Raw genomic sequence first — 16,692 nt, forward strand, 5'->3', positions numbered from 1 at the left:
TAAAGAAAAAAATGAAAGAAGATAAATCATTGGAGAAAAAAAAAGAAAAGCAGCCTCAGGTTTGTTTGTTTTTTTCAGGAACACTCTAAAATGAAATATTTGACCTTACTCAAGATTTTTTCCTTAAAATGTATTTGTATGCAGATTTAACTTTATGTAAATTAATATGTAGAAGTCAGAACTTAATCAACAATGGAGCTGATTAGATCTTTATTATCTGAAGTTAATGGATTTTCATTTAGATAGTGAAGAATTATTATATCAAAGCCATCTCTATAAAATATTGTAAATATGTAGGTTATTTGGCCTTTTTTATTTTTTTATTTCATTTTCTTTTCTTTTCTTTTTTGATATGGCCCTCTTTTTTAACTGAATGCTTCTACTGACTATTTTCAGAAAATTGTCTTCTCTCTCCCATTTTTCCGTTCTGTGTTTTAGATCTCAAGAGACTTCTGATGATGGGCAGCCTCCTGCACTACCACCTAAACAATCTAAGAAGAACAGTTGGAACCAGATTCATTTCTCACATTCCCAGCAAGACCTGGACAACCATATTAATGAAACATTTGATGTTCCTGCTTCACCTGAAAAATCTACAGTCAGTTATTGCTTGACATGTATTCATTTTATATTTTTACTGTGTTGTTATTTTTATGCACTTACAAATGTGTGGCATATCTTACAAATGGATCTAATCATACATAGTACTGCCGTTTTCCCACCATCTTCCGGTGCAGCCAAATTTTGGAAACTCCTATTTACAGGTCCTAGTTGATGCCTAGTGTGTAGAATGTTCCTAGCAATGGCAGCAGCATTACAAATCAGTCAACAAACATTAAGCACTTTCTATGTGCCAGGTACTGTGATGAGCGCTGGGAATACAAAGAAAGGCAAAAAACATGATTCCGGAGCTCAAAATCTAATAGGCAGGACAACATACATATATAATATGTACAGTAAAATGGAAGGTCATCTCAGAGGAATGGAACTAGCAGTAGGAGAGACTGGGAAAGGCCTTTGCAGGTCTGATTTGAGCTGAGTCTTGAATGGAACCAGGAAAGTCGGGGGCAGAGGGGATGTCAACAATGACTTCATCATTCCAAAATAAAGCTTTTTTTTTTAATCTTTTTAAAATGAATGTAAATTTTTTTCAATTAAGATACTTTAGTAAAATTATTTCATAATTTCAAACCGTGAATTAAAATTCACTGGCAGTCCCAGGAGTGTTCATCGTCCATTATGTAAATTGCTTAAATGCCTAAAAATTCTTAATCATTATACTTTTGGATATGCCTTTATCTCGGGGCCTTTGGTGGTTGTTAACCTTAGAAGTTTAACAAGTTGAATTTTGTCGAATTCCTTAGGCATTTTTGTCTCTTGTTATATAAATTTATAGGTTAAGAGGGAAGCATTTTCTTGAGTTTAAAGTTTCACTCTAATAATGGGGATCAAGAAAGATGGAAAGACAAGAAGGTAGAAATCAGTAAACATGACCAAAGGGAGAGAATAGGGAAAAGACAATAGGACATGAGAGGAAGGGTCAAGGAAAGCCAAAGATAGCATTTTCACCCAATTCACCTTGCTGTATTCGAAGGACCATATTAAATACAGAGAATAAAAAGGGGGAAAAAAGGAAACAAATTCCTGCTTTTAACAGCTTATATTCTAATAATTTCTACAACATGTTATCATGAGCAAATAGATATTTCGAGAAAGGAAAGAGTACTAGAACTTGGGGTATCAGAAAACGATTTCTCCTAAGGAGCAGAGAGAGTAGTAACATCAGCTAAACCTTGAAGTAACCTAAGTATTTTAAGAGGCCAGAGAAAGAAGTATGCCCCAGCCTGGATGATAGCCTGTACAAAACTACAGAGAACAACATTTTGTTCAGCAAACATGCCAGTTTGGCAAGGCTGTTGTGTTGGTGAAAAAGAATAATATGAAGCAAATTTAGAGATGTAGGCTGGGCCCATATTGTGAAGGACTTTAAATGCTATGCTGAAGAGTTTTTATTTTCTCTTAGGCCAGTAAGGAACTACTGAACATTGTTGAATAGGGCAGTACAGTGCCTGTGTTTTAGGAAAATTCCTTTGGCAGCTATGTGTAGAATGAATTGAGGAAAGGAGAGACGGTAAGTAGGGAGACTAGATGAAAGATTATTGTCAGTCCCTGAGAGAGATGATGGTTGTCCGAGTGTAAGAAAGAGAACAAAGGGGAAGGATGGGGATAACAAATCAAAAGGTTTGACACTTGACTGGGTAGAAGAAATGAGGAAGAGTCATGGATGACTGTGAAGTTGCAAAGCTGAAAGACTAGAAATGTGGTGAGGTCTTTAGCAGAATGGAGAAGGAAATGGGAAACCATTCCATTATCTTTGCTAAGAAAACCCCAAAATAAGGTCATGAAGACTCGAGCACAACTGAAATGACTGAACACCAACACCTTTAGTGGAAACATTTACATCCAGAGGAGTTATGGTTCTATCAGAGAAGAAAATGAGTTCCATTATAGACCTCTGCCACATTTAAAATGTGCATCTTGATATATGTGATATCTCCATTGGAGATGAATAGTAGACAGTTGGTGATCTGAAGTTTTTAAGAGAACTTAGAATTAAATATATAGATTTAGGAATCATTTGTGTGTTTGAATTTGTGGAACTTGATAAGACCATAAAGAGAGGAAATATGAGAAGTCTGCATGGGTTAGAGCCTTCAGAGACATCCATGCTGACTAAGTGGGATAGTGATGATGATCCACCATAGGAATCTGAGAAAAGGAATGTTGAAATAGGTAGAAGGAAAATCAAGAGAGTATTATTTCAGAAGCCAAGAGAGAGAAGTGCCTAGTTTAATGCCTGGCACATATTAGGCTCTCAATAAATACTTGTTGATTAGGAGGACATGGTGGCATACCTGTCACTGGTAATCCTATAGAGGGAGGAGACCAACTTGCTTATTGACCTCAGGAGTTCTAAGCTACAGTGAGCTATACCTATTGAGTGGGTCTCTGCGCTAATTTCAGCATTAATTTCAGAGCCTTTTGGGAGCAGAGGCCACCAGGTTGCCTAAGTAAGAGTAAATCAGCCCAGGTTGGAAATGGAGTAGGTCAAAGCTCCCATGCTGAACAGTAGTGGGATCAGGCTCATAACTAATCCTTTCTACCTTGGGTAAGACAGGGAGATAGAGTCTTTTGAAAACAGCAGTCCCCCCCTTATTGCACCCCCCAAAAAAGAAAGGAAAAACTCCTTAATGATTGATTAATTAATTGAACAATAGAATCTCTGGGTCAAAGGAATATGAAGAATTAGTCACTTTTCTTGTAAACTGAAAGAAAATTACATGCTTTTTCTTTTCTTTTTTTAATTAGCCCAATGGTGGTATTCCTCAGGATAATCTTGTTCTGATCAAAATGAAACCTGATGAGAATGGAAGGTTTGGATTCAATGTAAAGGTAATTGAATTAACTTTTCTTTATGGTTAAGAAATTTTTCTTTGTCATGAATTTGACACTAACTTTACTACATTTTCTAAGGGTGGATATGATCAGAAGATGCCTGTGATAGTTTCTCGTGTAGCTCCAGGAACACCAGTAAGTTTTTAAAATTTTTCAGTTTCATGGGGTTGTTTAAAAGGAATATTCTTTATCTGGTTATCTCTGTTCTTTGGTAAAGGAAATTAACCATTTTTTCTCCTTTAAATTCATCAATTAAAAAATGGAAATGTTAACTGAATCTGTTACTGAAAAAAAATTCTTAAATTCTCCTTTGGGATGGGTTTATATAAAATCCAAGTGAATTTTTGTCTCTTATTTTCTGGCCACATCTTTGGCAAAGTGGGCATTTTATTGTTATAACTCTTGAAGTAGCAAAAGGTAAGTCAGCTCTGTTGAGCTCCAGGTTTTAGTAAAAGCAAATTGGAATTTTTTATGTAAAATAATTTATTAGCATTTCAGTCATCAATTAGATGATTTTTACCTTTTTTAAAAAATCATTTAATGGAAGTGAAAATAAATTGGAATATTTTCTCCTTAAATTTAACTCTTGGTTATCCAAAGACAGATTATCCTCATTGCAACTTACATTCACCAGGTCATCTTTTCAAATTCCCATTTACATTGTTACCTATCCTTCTGTATTCTAGTTTTTGATAAAGGCAGAACCTTTGCTAAGGCCAACCCTTCTCCATGTACCACTGATCCCATCTCTTCCAGCAGATTGCCCCCAGCATCATCCCTTCTCTCTTTCTAATCTTCAGTCTCTACTTAACCATTTGTTCCTTTCCTGCTCCCCATAAACACTCCCAAGTGTTATCTTTCTTAAAAAATCCTCACTAGATCCTGCCGTTTCTGCCTTTCTCAACCAAACTTTAAAAAAAATCTATATTGAGTGCCTCTGCTTTCTCTCTTATTTATCCCCATAATCACTGCAGTCTGGCTTCTAGACCTCATCATTCATCTGAAACAGCTCTCTCCAAACTTATTAATATTCTCTTAATTGGCAAATCTAGCATCCTCTTTTTAAAATTTTTGTTTTATTTTATAAATTTCATATACAGCAAGAGACAGAAAAGGGTTGTATGTGAAATTAAGTGATAGTTCATTTTGTATCACTTTTAAAACAATATGGAATACATACCATCCATTGCTCTTAAAACTTATCCTAATGTATATGTATAGCCTATATCAGATTGTGTGCCGTCTTGAAGAGAGAGGTGGTGAAGGAGGGGGAGAAAAATTTAAAACTCAAAAGCTTATGGAAGTGATTGTTGATAAATCAAAATAAATTAATTTTAAAAAACTTATGATTATTCCTTCCTTTTGTTCTCTTATATGCATTTTTTTAAAGGTTCAGTGGGGGCAGAGGGACTACAGGTTATCAGAGGCTCAGAGCAAAAAAAAATAAAATTTATAAAATAATATTTGAAAATTTTAAAGAGGATGTTAGATTTGCTGATTTGTTAATTTAGTGTACTCTTCTCAGTACTCTCTGGCAGCGTTTGATACTATTAGCCACTCTCAGGTTTCATGACATTGTTCTCTCCTTGTTTTCCTCTTACCTCTCTGAGCACTCTTGTCTCCATAGATCATCATGTGTATTGTGCCCACTGATCGTGGGCCAAGATTGTGTTGGGTCCTCTTCTCTTTTCTCACACCTTATGACCTGATAAGCTCTTCAGCTGTCATCTTTATTCAGATGTCTCTCAGATCTACATATCCAGCCCTAGTCTTTCTCCTGAACATCATTCTCACATCACCAACTGCCTTTTTGACATTTAGAACTGCATGTCCCATAGATATCCCAAAACCAACATATCCAAAACAGAACTTACTACTTTTCCCCAAAACCCATCCCTATTCCCAACTTCCCTATAACTATTGAGGACACCACCATTTTTCCAGTCATCAAGATTTCCAAGCTCAGTGTCATCCTTGACTTCTCACCCTCCTATACACTATATAACAAGTCATTTGCCAAATTTTATTTTTTTCTGCTGCTGTATGCAGCTAGGTGTCACGGTGTATAGAGTGTCTGACCTGGAGTCAGGAAGATCTGAGTTCAAATATGATCTCAAACATTTGATTTGCTGTGTGTTCCTGAGCAACTCACCTAGCTTCTGTTTGCCTCAGTTTTCTCATCTGTAAAATGAGGGCATTACCAGCACCTGTCAGGCAGGGTTGTAATGAGAATTAAATGAGATAATTTTTGTAAAGCATTTAACACAGTGCCTGGCACATAAGTAGGCACTGTATAAATATTAGCTTTATAAATTATTATTGATGTTATTTACAGTAGATCTCTCCCAAAAATCCCCTTCTCTCCACTCACACGACTACTTTTCATTTAGGTCCTCATCACTTCTCACCCAGGACTTTGGTTATAGTAGTTTCCTTTTTGATCTCCCTGACTCAAATTTCTTCCCACACCAATCTGCCTTCTACTCTAATGCCAAAGTGATTTTTCCAGAAATACAGCTGTGACTCCATAGACTCCAGTGATTGGCTCCTTTACCTCTACAAATATCAGCTCTTCTATCTGGCCTGTAAAGCTGTTCAAAACCTGATCCCTGCCTGCCTTTCTAAGGTTTCTTATGTACTTAATTACTTTCTTCCACCATAAACAGAATTTTTCTTTATTCCTTCCCAATAAACTTTTTAAATTAAAAGATTTCAATGCTAGTTAACAGCTTAATGTAGGAAAGAGAATGTGACCAAGCAACAGCCTGATAGAGAGGAGCTTACTTGATTTGGGATAGTGCAGTGTGTGTAATAGGCTGAGACATGAATTAGCTGTTTGTAGCATTAAGTAAGGATCACAGGAGGAAGTTACTATGCAATGCCAGGCAGAGAAACAGAGCCACTTCCCAGATGGATACTTCATATGTCAAATCTTCACTGTGGCATGGTTTTGGTTACTTAGTTTTGAAGTGTTACGACTTTCTGAAACATATGTATGTTTTCCATTTAAAGTAGAAAAGCACTTTTAAAACCCATATACAAATTATATTTGGGGATTACTTGTGCTACCAGTCATTTGCCTTAGTGCAAATGACGAAGACCTAATTGTGTTTAGTTACTCTGTGCTTTTAATCATTTCTGTAACTTCATCTTATTATTTCTTGAATGTCTTCTCTGTGCCTAGCACTGTCTGTAGGTTTTGTGGTTAATACAAAGGAAATGTATAATAAAGTTTCCTACTTACAAGGAGTTTCTAGGATTAAATTACTTGAAACAGAATAAGAATACAAAACAGCACATAATGTAGCACCAAATTTAATGTAATTAAGTGCTCTTAAAATGACATAGAAAATAAGTACTCTGGGAGGTCCATTATAGTAGTTGATTCAATCAAGCTGCATCATTATAACATAGTAGAGGATATTGTAGCTATTTGTAGCTGTACTATTCATTTAAAATCTCAAAAATATGATTAAATGGCAAAGCTTTATTTTGAATTATTGGACAGATGTTCTCAAAGAAATCATTAGATATGAAGTAAGCTTATCTTAAAATTATTTAAACGCACAAAAAAAGTTTTTTTTTTTTAACAAAACCATCTGCATAATCTGTATAATGTTGCTGGGACTTATACTGTCAAAACAAAATGAATCATTCATCGCTCATGGTTCCCTGCTATTTCTTAAGTTGAGTAACTACTATTAGTGTCTTCAAATTAGGAACCATATTTTGGCAGTTGATTAGTAGAGAATATGACCTAGTTTTGAGTATTTTTTTAATATGAGCTCATATCTTTTGTACTAGCTTTTGTACGTATTTTATACTAGATAAATGTTGTACTAGAATGAACACAGTAATCCACAAATATAATTAGTGCAAGGCTGAACAGAAAAACTGTCTTTTTAATTTTGTTATGAATATTTTCATCATATATTGAGTGTTGGCTCAAGCAAGACACTATCCTGGTTACTGTTGAAAGACTACTAAGGAAATGGTATACTCAATCTTTGCTCGTAAAACACATAACATTCTTTTTTTTTTTTTTTTTGGAGGAGAAGGAGAAAGGACTTTTACAAAGAAATATTTACTTCAAAGATATAGTAAGAAAAAAACATAAAAACATTTTCCCCGATACCTTGAAAGCATACTTTTCCCTTTACCACTTCTGTGTCTGGAGGACTCAGAATTTAGCACAGTTTCTACATAATATAGGTTCCACCAAGTTCTAGTCCAACATCAGCATCACTGTTAGATGAGCCCTTCTACAGGTTTGGGGTCCTGAAGATTACTCCCAAAGGTTCCCTTTGTTCCTTAGGGGTCAGCACTGTGCTGGCTGCAAAACCTGCCCTGGCTTCCAGTTCCTGAATTTCTGTGGCTCTTTCTTCCAACCTTTTCGAACTCCTGCTGTCTGAGACTCCACTTCTTTCACCTAGAATGGAAAACAACAACAAAAAAAGGCCAGATACTTATGGGGTGTTATATGTCCTCAAAAAGGAAGAAGGCCCTGTGGCCCATTCCCCCTTACCCACATGATCTTTCTCAAACTCCATGAATGAAAGTCACTGAGCTGCCCCTAGACGCAAATAAAGCCAAAACACACTCACTTTAATTGTGAAGACGGGAAGGATTTTAGAGCTCTTTAAAGATAATATATCAAGAATGTTCTTTTGTAGTAATTGATAGGTTATCCTCAACAACAGTATAGGAAAGCTTAAAATTTTAAAAAAAGTTTTCAAAGTGATATCCTCAGAGTTCTCTTCTATATCATTTTAATAAAAAATTTTGGATCTATCTGGGTTTATTTAATTTTTAATGGCAGCCTGCCGTGGAAAAGAAAGGTAGTACCAAACCTAGGAAAAGGCATTTTAAGTATGAAAGAGGTACCTCGATTGGTAAAGAGAAAATCTTTACTTGACATACCTGATTAGTTTTTAATCCTACTTTTTATGAATCCAGTCCTCCTGGAGGAACAGACTTGGAAAAAGTTCTTCATAGTCTATTTAAGGGACTGTGAAAAGTCATCACATGTACCCCTGAAGCGTTATCATTTTTCAAATTATATGGAAGGTATGTGTCCCCTAACTTTTTCCTGAATAGATAAAAAATCACCTAAATTTTAACAAAGATAGACACAGAACTATATCAGCTGACTGCTACATGTAAATAGTTAGTTTCTGGTCAGTAATTCTCTGCATAATCTAGACAGGTAGCACAAAATCCCAGAAGGACCATCTAAGCAACTTTAGTCCCTGCCATGACTAGAGAACGAATATCCTCTGGCTTGAAGTCAAGGGAGGATTAAGCTCTAGTTTTCATCTGAATACAAGACGCATTTAGATTAGTTTGTAGTTAGAATATGGATTTCTGAATCTAATGTTCTTCTGATATGTTGCCATCAAAAAATAAAATGTAATTCTTTGATCTAAAAAAGAATTGAGAATCTGAAATCTTATTTGCATCATATTTTAGGCTGACCTCTGTGTCCCTCGATTGAATGAAGGGGATCAAGTTGTACTAATTAATGGCAGGGACATCGCAGAACACACCCATGATCAAGTTGTCATGTTTATTAAAGCTAGCTGTGAGAGACACTCAGGGGAACTTGTGCTCCTAGTTCGACCCAATGGTGAGTGACCTTTTTTTTTTCCCCTTCCTCTTAGCTCTATATATTTTGTTGAACCTTGATCCATACTCTGGAAAATTATTTGCCAAGATATTATTATTATGGAAATTTTTTAAATGTCATAGAGGATTTTGAACAGATTTCTAATTGTGTCTTATTCTTTAACCTTCTAAACATGCAAATTAATCAAGATAATCAGCATTATAAAAAGTTTCAGAAAGAGTCAATGTTAAAAGGCATTACTAAAGTAGAATAATCGATTTTTAAAATCCAGCTTTTTATCTTTGTACAAAATTAGTGTCTCAAGTCATCTCATTCCTATATGTAACTAGAGAGGCAGCATGGCATAATGAATTGCAAGATGGCCTTGTGGTCCAGAAGACCCTAGTTCAAGTCCTGCCTCTGATATAGACTGGTTCTATAACTGAAGTCACCTCTTATTGTGCAAGGCAGCGCTCAAAGGCTGTAGGTTCTCTAAGTCTGTAAGTTGCAAAAGAGTTACCTATTTTCATCAGTGGAGAAAGTTTCCAAGAATTCCTTTAAACCACTGAAGTCACAGGTGCAGATTTCCCTTTCCCTTTTCCCCCAATGAACCATTGTCACTCTAGCTTCTCTACCATTTCAGCAACATAATGGCATGTAAAAATGTAAAATGAAAGATTCTCTTCACCTACCACCTTATCCCAAATTTGCCTGTTTGTCTTCTCCAGAGTATCATTTGACCAGTGACTCCTGGATCAGGTCAGGAGGTAACAGAATGCTTGATACAATACCTGTAATCTCCTGCTACCCTGCACCAGTCAGCCGGGTTATAATTTGAAATGATCCTTTTATTCATTTTAATGCTTTGGGACCAAAACCTATCATTTCTTTCCTTTAAATCTCATTTTTATTGATAACTTTTACTTTTATATCACCTTTCTCTCCAAATATATCCTTCCCCTTCCTTTGCTCAGTGATTGATGCCTTAAAAAAAAAAAAAGAAAAGAAGAAATCAGTTCAGCAAACCCAATCAGCTTCTCAGCTATATCTGACAATATATGCCACATCCAAACCTTTAGATCCCCTTCGATGCAAAAAAAGAAAGGAGGTGCATTTTCTCATTTCTTCTCCTGGACCAAGCTTAATACATGCCATTTCTGAAAGGTCCACAGTGGAGTAAGTTGGTTAGACACTTTAAAACAGAGTTTTGAAGAAACAAAAACAAAAACAAAACCAAACAAGCAAACAAACAAAAACCACCCATCCCTTTGCAGCCTTTCTTTTTTTTTGCCCTACACTAAGTTTATTTGTAAAATCTGCTTAGGCACTATAGTATACCTTGATATGCCCCTGAGATTTATCATCCTGGCTAATATAGGAACTGAGCTTTAAAGTCTTTCGCCAGGGCAGCTGGATGGCACAGTGAATAGAGCACCAGCCCTGGAGTCAGGAGGACCTGAGTTCAAATCCGGCCTCAGACACATAACACTTACTAGCTGTGTGACCCTGGGCCAATCACTTAACCCCATTACCTAGCAAAAAAAAAAAGAAAAGAAAAAGAACGAAAAGTCTTTTACCACAGTGGTTTACCTCCTAAAAATTTCTTCCTTTTTGTTTAAGTTCATAATAAAACAAGAAAAAATTTCAGTGAAAATTCATTCTTTTATTTACATACATTGTCAGACATGGTTTCTGAATTGCTTTTCTTTGTTACAAGGGAGTTTTATTTTCATATATATTCAGAGAAGATTAATATAAAAATGAAAAGCATCAATAAAGCTTGTTTTTAAATATTATTCTTTTGGAGTTTTCCATCACTCCTCGGCCTATTTCTCCTTACAGAATTTTAGTCTGTGACATCCTATACTTCATCTGAAATCTTTGAAATATGTTCCTGCAAAATCTAGTGGGCATGTTGAACCATTCCCAGTTTTCTTCTCCTTTTCTTTCATATACTCTACAATGATTTTTTTAAATTTATTACAAATTTAATAAATTTCAACTAAAAATGAGCACTTCAAAAAGCAGGGACTCTCCCCCAAACCCCTCCAAATACTTGTAGAAAATGACTCTAAACACATTCTAGAGCAGCAGAACCCACAAAAAGACAGAGTGAAACAAATTTCCAGCCCAAGACAACTTGGATGGTCCACGGGAAAGGTTTGTTGCGCTGGGCTAGGAGAGAAGCACAGGTCAGTGTGGGCTGCGCAGGCAAAGACCGGGCCTCAGCAAACCTGGAGCAGGGAGTGAATCAAGGGGAGCTGTGGCAGTTTCCAGACTTTCCAACCCACAAATGCCAAAGGCAACTTAGAAGGTCAGTGGGAAAGGTCTGTCACACCTGGGTGAGAGAAAAGCGTGGTCCAGCCCTGGCTCTAGTGCAGCCCCAGAGCAGTAACCACAGCTGTGGTTGCTTCCAGAGCTTTCGGCCCACAGATGATAGGGGGATCAGGTGGCTGATCAGATGGCTGATCAGAGGGGGATTGCAGGGATCTCTTTGCTGGCTCTGAGGCAGGATTCTCTTGCTTTGTCCGTGCTTGGATCTGGGTCCAGTCCTGGGTGGCGGTCCAGGGGCAAGGAGGAGTGCTAGTGTGGCAGAGTTTCTGGCAGCAGTGGAGAGGGAATCCTCTTCTCATTTCCAGGGCAGAAGAGAGTGCTTGTGGTCACTAACAGACCAGAGCACAGGCCAGGAGAAGAGTAAACACCTCTCCTTAAATCATACCACCTTGGAAGAACTGAAAACTTACAGGTCCCTAGAAATATCTCTGAAAACAGCTTCACAAAACTCCTGAAGCTTGGGACAGTACACCCTCCACACTGGAAGCAGAGCCTACCTTAACAAAGAGTTAAAAAGTCAAGGAACTGCCTGGGAAGATGAGCAAACAGAGGAAAAAAGTTCAGACACCAGACTTTGGTGGCAAAGAAGATCAAAACATACAACCAGAAGAAGACAACAAAATCAAAGCTCCTATATCCAGAGCCCCCAAGAAAAATACGAAGTGGTCTCAGGCCATAGAAAAGCTCAAAAAGGACTTTGAAAATCAAGTAAGAGAAATAGAGGAAAAAATTGGGAAGAGAAATGAGAGTGATGCAAGAAAATCATGAAAAATGAGTCAACAGTTTGCTAAAGGAGACCCAAAAAAATACTGAAGAAAATAACACCTTAAAAAATAGACTAGACCAAATGGCAAAAGAGGTCCAAAAAGCCAATGAGGAGAAGAATGCCTTTAAAAGCAGAATTGGCATACTGGAAACATTAGCTTTAGCCATAAGAGAAGAAAAAGACATTGAAGATACATATTAGAATAGTCAAAGAAGAAAAAAAGCTATCACTCTTCGCAGATGACATGATGTTATTCTTAGAGAATCCCAGAGAATCAAGTAAAAAACTACTTGAAATAATAAACAACTTTAGCAAAGTTGCAGACTATAAAATAAACCCACATAAATCATTGGCATTTCTGTATTTTACCAACAAAGCCCAACAGCACGAGATAGAAAGAGAAATTCCATTTAAACTTACTGTAGACATTATAAAATATTTAGGAGTCTACCTCCTGAAACAAACCTAGGAACTCTGTGAACACGATTACGGAACACTTTTCACACAAATAAAGTCAGATCTAAATAATTGGAAAAACATCAGTTGCTCAAGAGTAGGCCGAGCTAATATAATAAAAATGACAATTCTACCTAAGCTAATTTACTTATTCAGTGCCATACTAATCAAATTACCAAAAAATTATTTTATAGAGTTAGAAAAAATAATAACAAGATTCATTTGGAAGAACAAAAGGTCCAGAATATCAAGAGAACTAATGAAAAGAAATGGCAGAGGAAGGTAGCCTAGCCATTCCAGATCTTAAATTGTATTATAAAGCAGCAATCATCAAAACTGCTTGCTACTGGCTAAGAAATAGAGTGGTAGATCAGTGGAATAGGTTAAATATGCAAGACACAGTCATCAATGACTATAGTAATCTATTATTTGATAAATCCCAGCTTCTGGGATAAGAACCCACTCTTTGAAAAAAACTGCTGGGAAAACTGGAAAAGAGTACGGCAGAAACTAGGCATAGACCAAAATCTCACACCGTATATCAAAATAAAGTCAAAATGGGTACATGATTTAGATATCAAGACTGATACTATAAGCACACTGGGAGAGCAATGAATAGTTTACCTGTCAGATCTAAGGAGAACAGAAGAATTCATGACCAAACAGGAGATAGAGAACATTACGAAAAGCAAAATAATTTTGATTACGTTAAATTGAAAAGTTTTTGCACAAACTAAGCCAATGCAACTAAGATTAGAAGAAAGGTAGAAAATTGGGAAAGAATCTTTACAACCAGTCTCTCTGGTAAGGACCTCATTTCTAAAATATGTAGAGAATTAAGTCAAATTTATAAGAATACAAGCCATTCCCCAATTGATAAATGGTCAAAGGATATGAACAGATAGTTCTCAAATGAAGAAATTAAAGCCATCTATAATCATATGAAAAAATGCTCTAAATCACTACTGATTAGAGAAATGCAAATCAAAACAACTCTGAGGTACCACATCACACCCATCAGAATAGCCAACATGACAAAACAGGAAAATGACAAATGTTGGAGAAGATGTGGGAAAATTAGAACACTAATGCATTCATTGTTGGTGGAGTTGTGAAATGATCTAACCATTTTGGAGAGCAATTTGGAACTATGCTCAAAGGGCTACAAAAATGTGCATACCCTTTGACCCAGCAATACCACTTCTAGGGCTATATCCCAAAGAGATCACATAAATGGGAAAAGGACCTACATATGCAAAAATATTCATAGCAGCTCTTTTTGTGGTGGCAAAGAATTGGAAATTGAGAGGATGCCCGTCAATTGGGGAATGACTGAGCAAGTTGTGGCATATGAATGTGATGGAATACTATTGTGCTATAAGAAATGATGAATAGTCTGACTTCAGAAAAACCTGGAAAGACTTGTATGGTCTGATGCTGAGTGAAGTGAGCAGAACCAAGAGAGCGTTCTACACAATAACAGCCACGTTGTGTGATGACTAATATTGATAAACTCAACCCTTCCTGGCAATACAAGGATCTAAGACATCTCCAGAGGCCTTGTGATGGAAAATGCTATCCACATCCAAAGAAAGAACTAGAGAATTTGAATTGCTATTTTTTTTTCTCTTCTGTTGAGTTTTGTTTCCTCTTTCTGATGGTACCTCCTATTGGTTTTAATTTTTACTTACAACATCACTAATGTGAAAATATGTTTAATATGAATGTAAATGTATAGCCTATATCAAATTGTGTACCATCTTGGGGAGGGTGGTGGGGAGAAAGGGGGAGTAAAATTTTAAACTCAAAAGCATATGGAAGTGATTATTGATAAATCAAAATAAATTAATTAAAAAAAAGCGAAATTGGGCAAATGGAAAAGGAGGTCCAAAAGCTCACTGAGGAAAATAATTCTTTAAAAATTAAAATGGAGCAAACAGAAGCTAATGACTTTATGAGAAATCAAGAAATTATAAAACAAAACCAAAAGAATGAAAAAATAGAAGACAGTGTGAAATATCTCATTGGAAAAACAACTGACCTGGAAAATAGATCCAGGAGAGATAATTTTAAAATTATTGGACTACCTGAAAGCCACGATCAAAAAAAGAGCCTAGACATCATCTTTCAAGAAATTATCAAGGAAAACTGCCCTGATATTCTCGAACCAGAGAGTAAAATAGAAATGGAAAGAATTTACCGATCACCTCCTGAAAGAGATCCCAAAAGGAAAACTCCCAAGAATATTATAGCCAGATTCCAGAGTTCCCAGGTCAAGGACAAAATAGTTCAAGCATCCAGAAAGAAACAATTCAAGTATTGTGGAAACATAATCAAGATAACACAAGATTTAGCAGCTTCTACATCAAGGGATTGGAGGGTTTAGAATATGATATTCTGGAGGTCAAAGGAGCTAGGATTAAAACCAAGAATCACCTACCCAGCAAAACAGTGTAATCAATAAGGGGAAAAAATTGGCATTCAGTGATGTAGAGGAATTTATTGAATTCTTGAGAAGCCAGAGCTAAATAGAAAATTTGACTTTCAAATATAAGACTCAAGAAACATGAAAAGGTAAACAGGAAAGAGAAATCATAAGGGACTTATTAAAGTTGAACTGTTTACATTTCTACATGGAAAGATGATATTTGTAACTCAGGGAGACCTTTCTCATTATTAGGGTAGTTGGACAGAGTATGTATAGACAGAGTGCACAGGGTGAGTTGAATATGAATGGATGGTATCTAAAAAAGAAAATTAAGCTGTGAGAGATTGTACTGGAAGAAGGAGAAAAGGAGAGGTAGTATGGGGTAAATTATCTCACATAAAAGAGGCAAGAAAAAGCTTTTACAGTGGAGAAGAGGGGGGAGGTGAAAAGGAATGAGTGAATTGTACTCTCATCAGATTTGTCTTAAGGAAGGAATAACATACACACCCAACTGGGTATGTAAATCTATCTTATCCTACAGGAAAGTAGGGGAAGGGGATAAGAGAGGGAGGGTTAATAGATGGGAGGACAGATTGGAGGAAGGAGTAATCAGAAGTAAACACTTTTGAGGAGGACAGGGACAAAGGAGGGAAGAGAATAAATGGGGACTGGGATAGGATGGAGGGAAATATAGTTAATCTTTCTCAACATGACTATTGTGGAAGGGTTTTACATGACTACACATGTATGGCCTATGTCAAATTGCTTGCCTTCTCGATGAGGGTGGGTGGGGTGGGGAGACAGGAAGGGAGAGAATTTGGAACTCAAAGTTTTAGAAATGAATGTTAGAAATTGTTTCTGCATGCAACTGGAAATAAGATACACAGACAAAGGGGTTAGAAATCTCTTACCCTACAGGAAAATAGAAGGGAAAGGGGATAAGAGGTGGGGGCGGGAATAGAAAGGAGAACAGATTGGGTAAAGAGGTAATCAGAATGCAGGCCATCATGGGGTGGGGGTAGGGGAGGGATGGGGGAAAAATTTGGAACTCAGAATCTTGTGGAAGTGAATAGTGAAAACTAAAAATAAATTAAATTTAAATAAATAAAACAATTTTAAAAATAAAATGGGCACTTCATATACATGGTAGAACAGAAAAAAGAGGTTGGTAATGAAACCAAAAGTCTCTATAACAAGGACAGATCATTAGATAGATTTTTAAGGGGATGCATGGATTCAGATGGGAAAAAAGTTACATCTTTACTTTCACTAACCTCTAATGGAAATTTAGCATTTCCTTAATGTAGACAACAAACCTCAATAGTAACTAGGCTTTACCAGGCTGTCAAAGGGTCCATGACACAGAAAATGTTCTATTGTGAATAGCTTGCTTTTCTTATATGTTAAGTATGTAATAAATTCAACACATTACTTTCAAAGCTGCCCTGCTTGTCTATAATTCCTCTTGACTTTCTCTTTTGTGAATTTAAAAAAAAGAAAAAGTTTCAATGATCCTCTTTTTTTTTCTATTTTTTTGAGGGGGGTAGGGTGGAGAAAGAACAGTCTTATCTCCAGCTTTCTTTTCCCTCCCCACTCCTAAATTGAGAAAAATGGAGAAAAACTTTCTCTGAATTGAGAAAAATAAAA

The 16,692-nt window shown here is 36.3% G+C and overlaps 1 protein-coding gene across 3 annotated transcripts in view; it reads left to right on the forward strand.

Annotated features, from left to right (window-relative positions):
• PTPN4 (protein tyrosine phosphatase, non-receptor type 4) overlaps nt 1-16,692 on the forward strand; it is a 235,644-nt gene that overhangs the window by 196,212 nt on the left and 22,740 nt on the right. For all 3 annotated transcript variants that reach the window (XM_027854730.1, XM_027854728.1, XM_027854729.1), the window contains exons 16-19: nt 439-598; nt 3,370-3,453; nt 3,535-3,591; nt 8,926-9,082. In XM_027854730.1, coding sequence (XP_027710531.1) covers nt 439-598; nt 3,370-3,453; nt 3,535-3,591; nt 8,926-9,082 — 458 coding nt within the window. The remainder of the gene's footprint in view (nt 1-438; nt 599-3,369; nt 3,454-3,534; nt 3,592-8,925; nt 9,083-16,692) is intronic.

This window comes from Vombatus ursinus, unplaced genomic scaffold (assembly GCF_900497805.2).
Source record: "Vombatus ursinus unplaced genomic scaffold, bare-nosed wombat genome assembly UNPS02010548.1, whole genome shotgun sequence".
Classification (NCBI taxonomy): Eukaryota; Metazoa; Chordata; class Mammalia; order Diprotodontia; family Vombatidae; genus Vombatus; species Vombatus ursinus.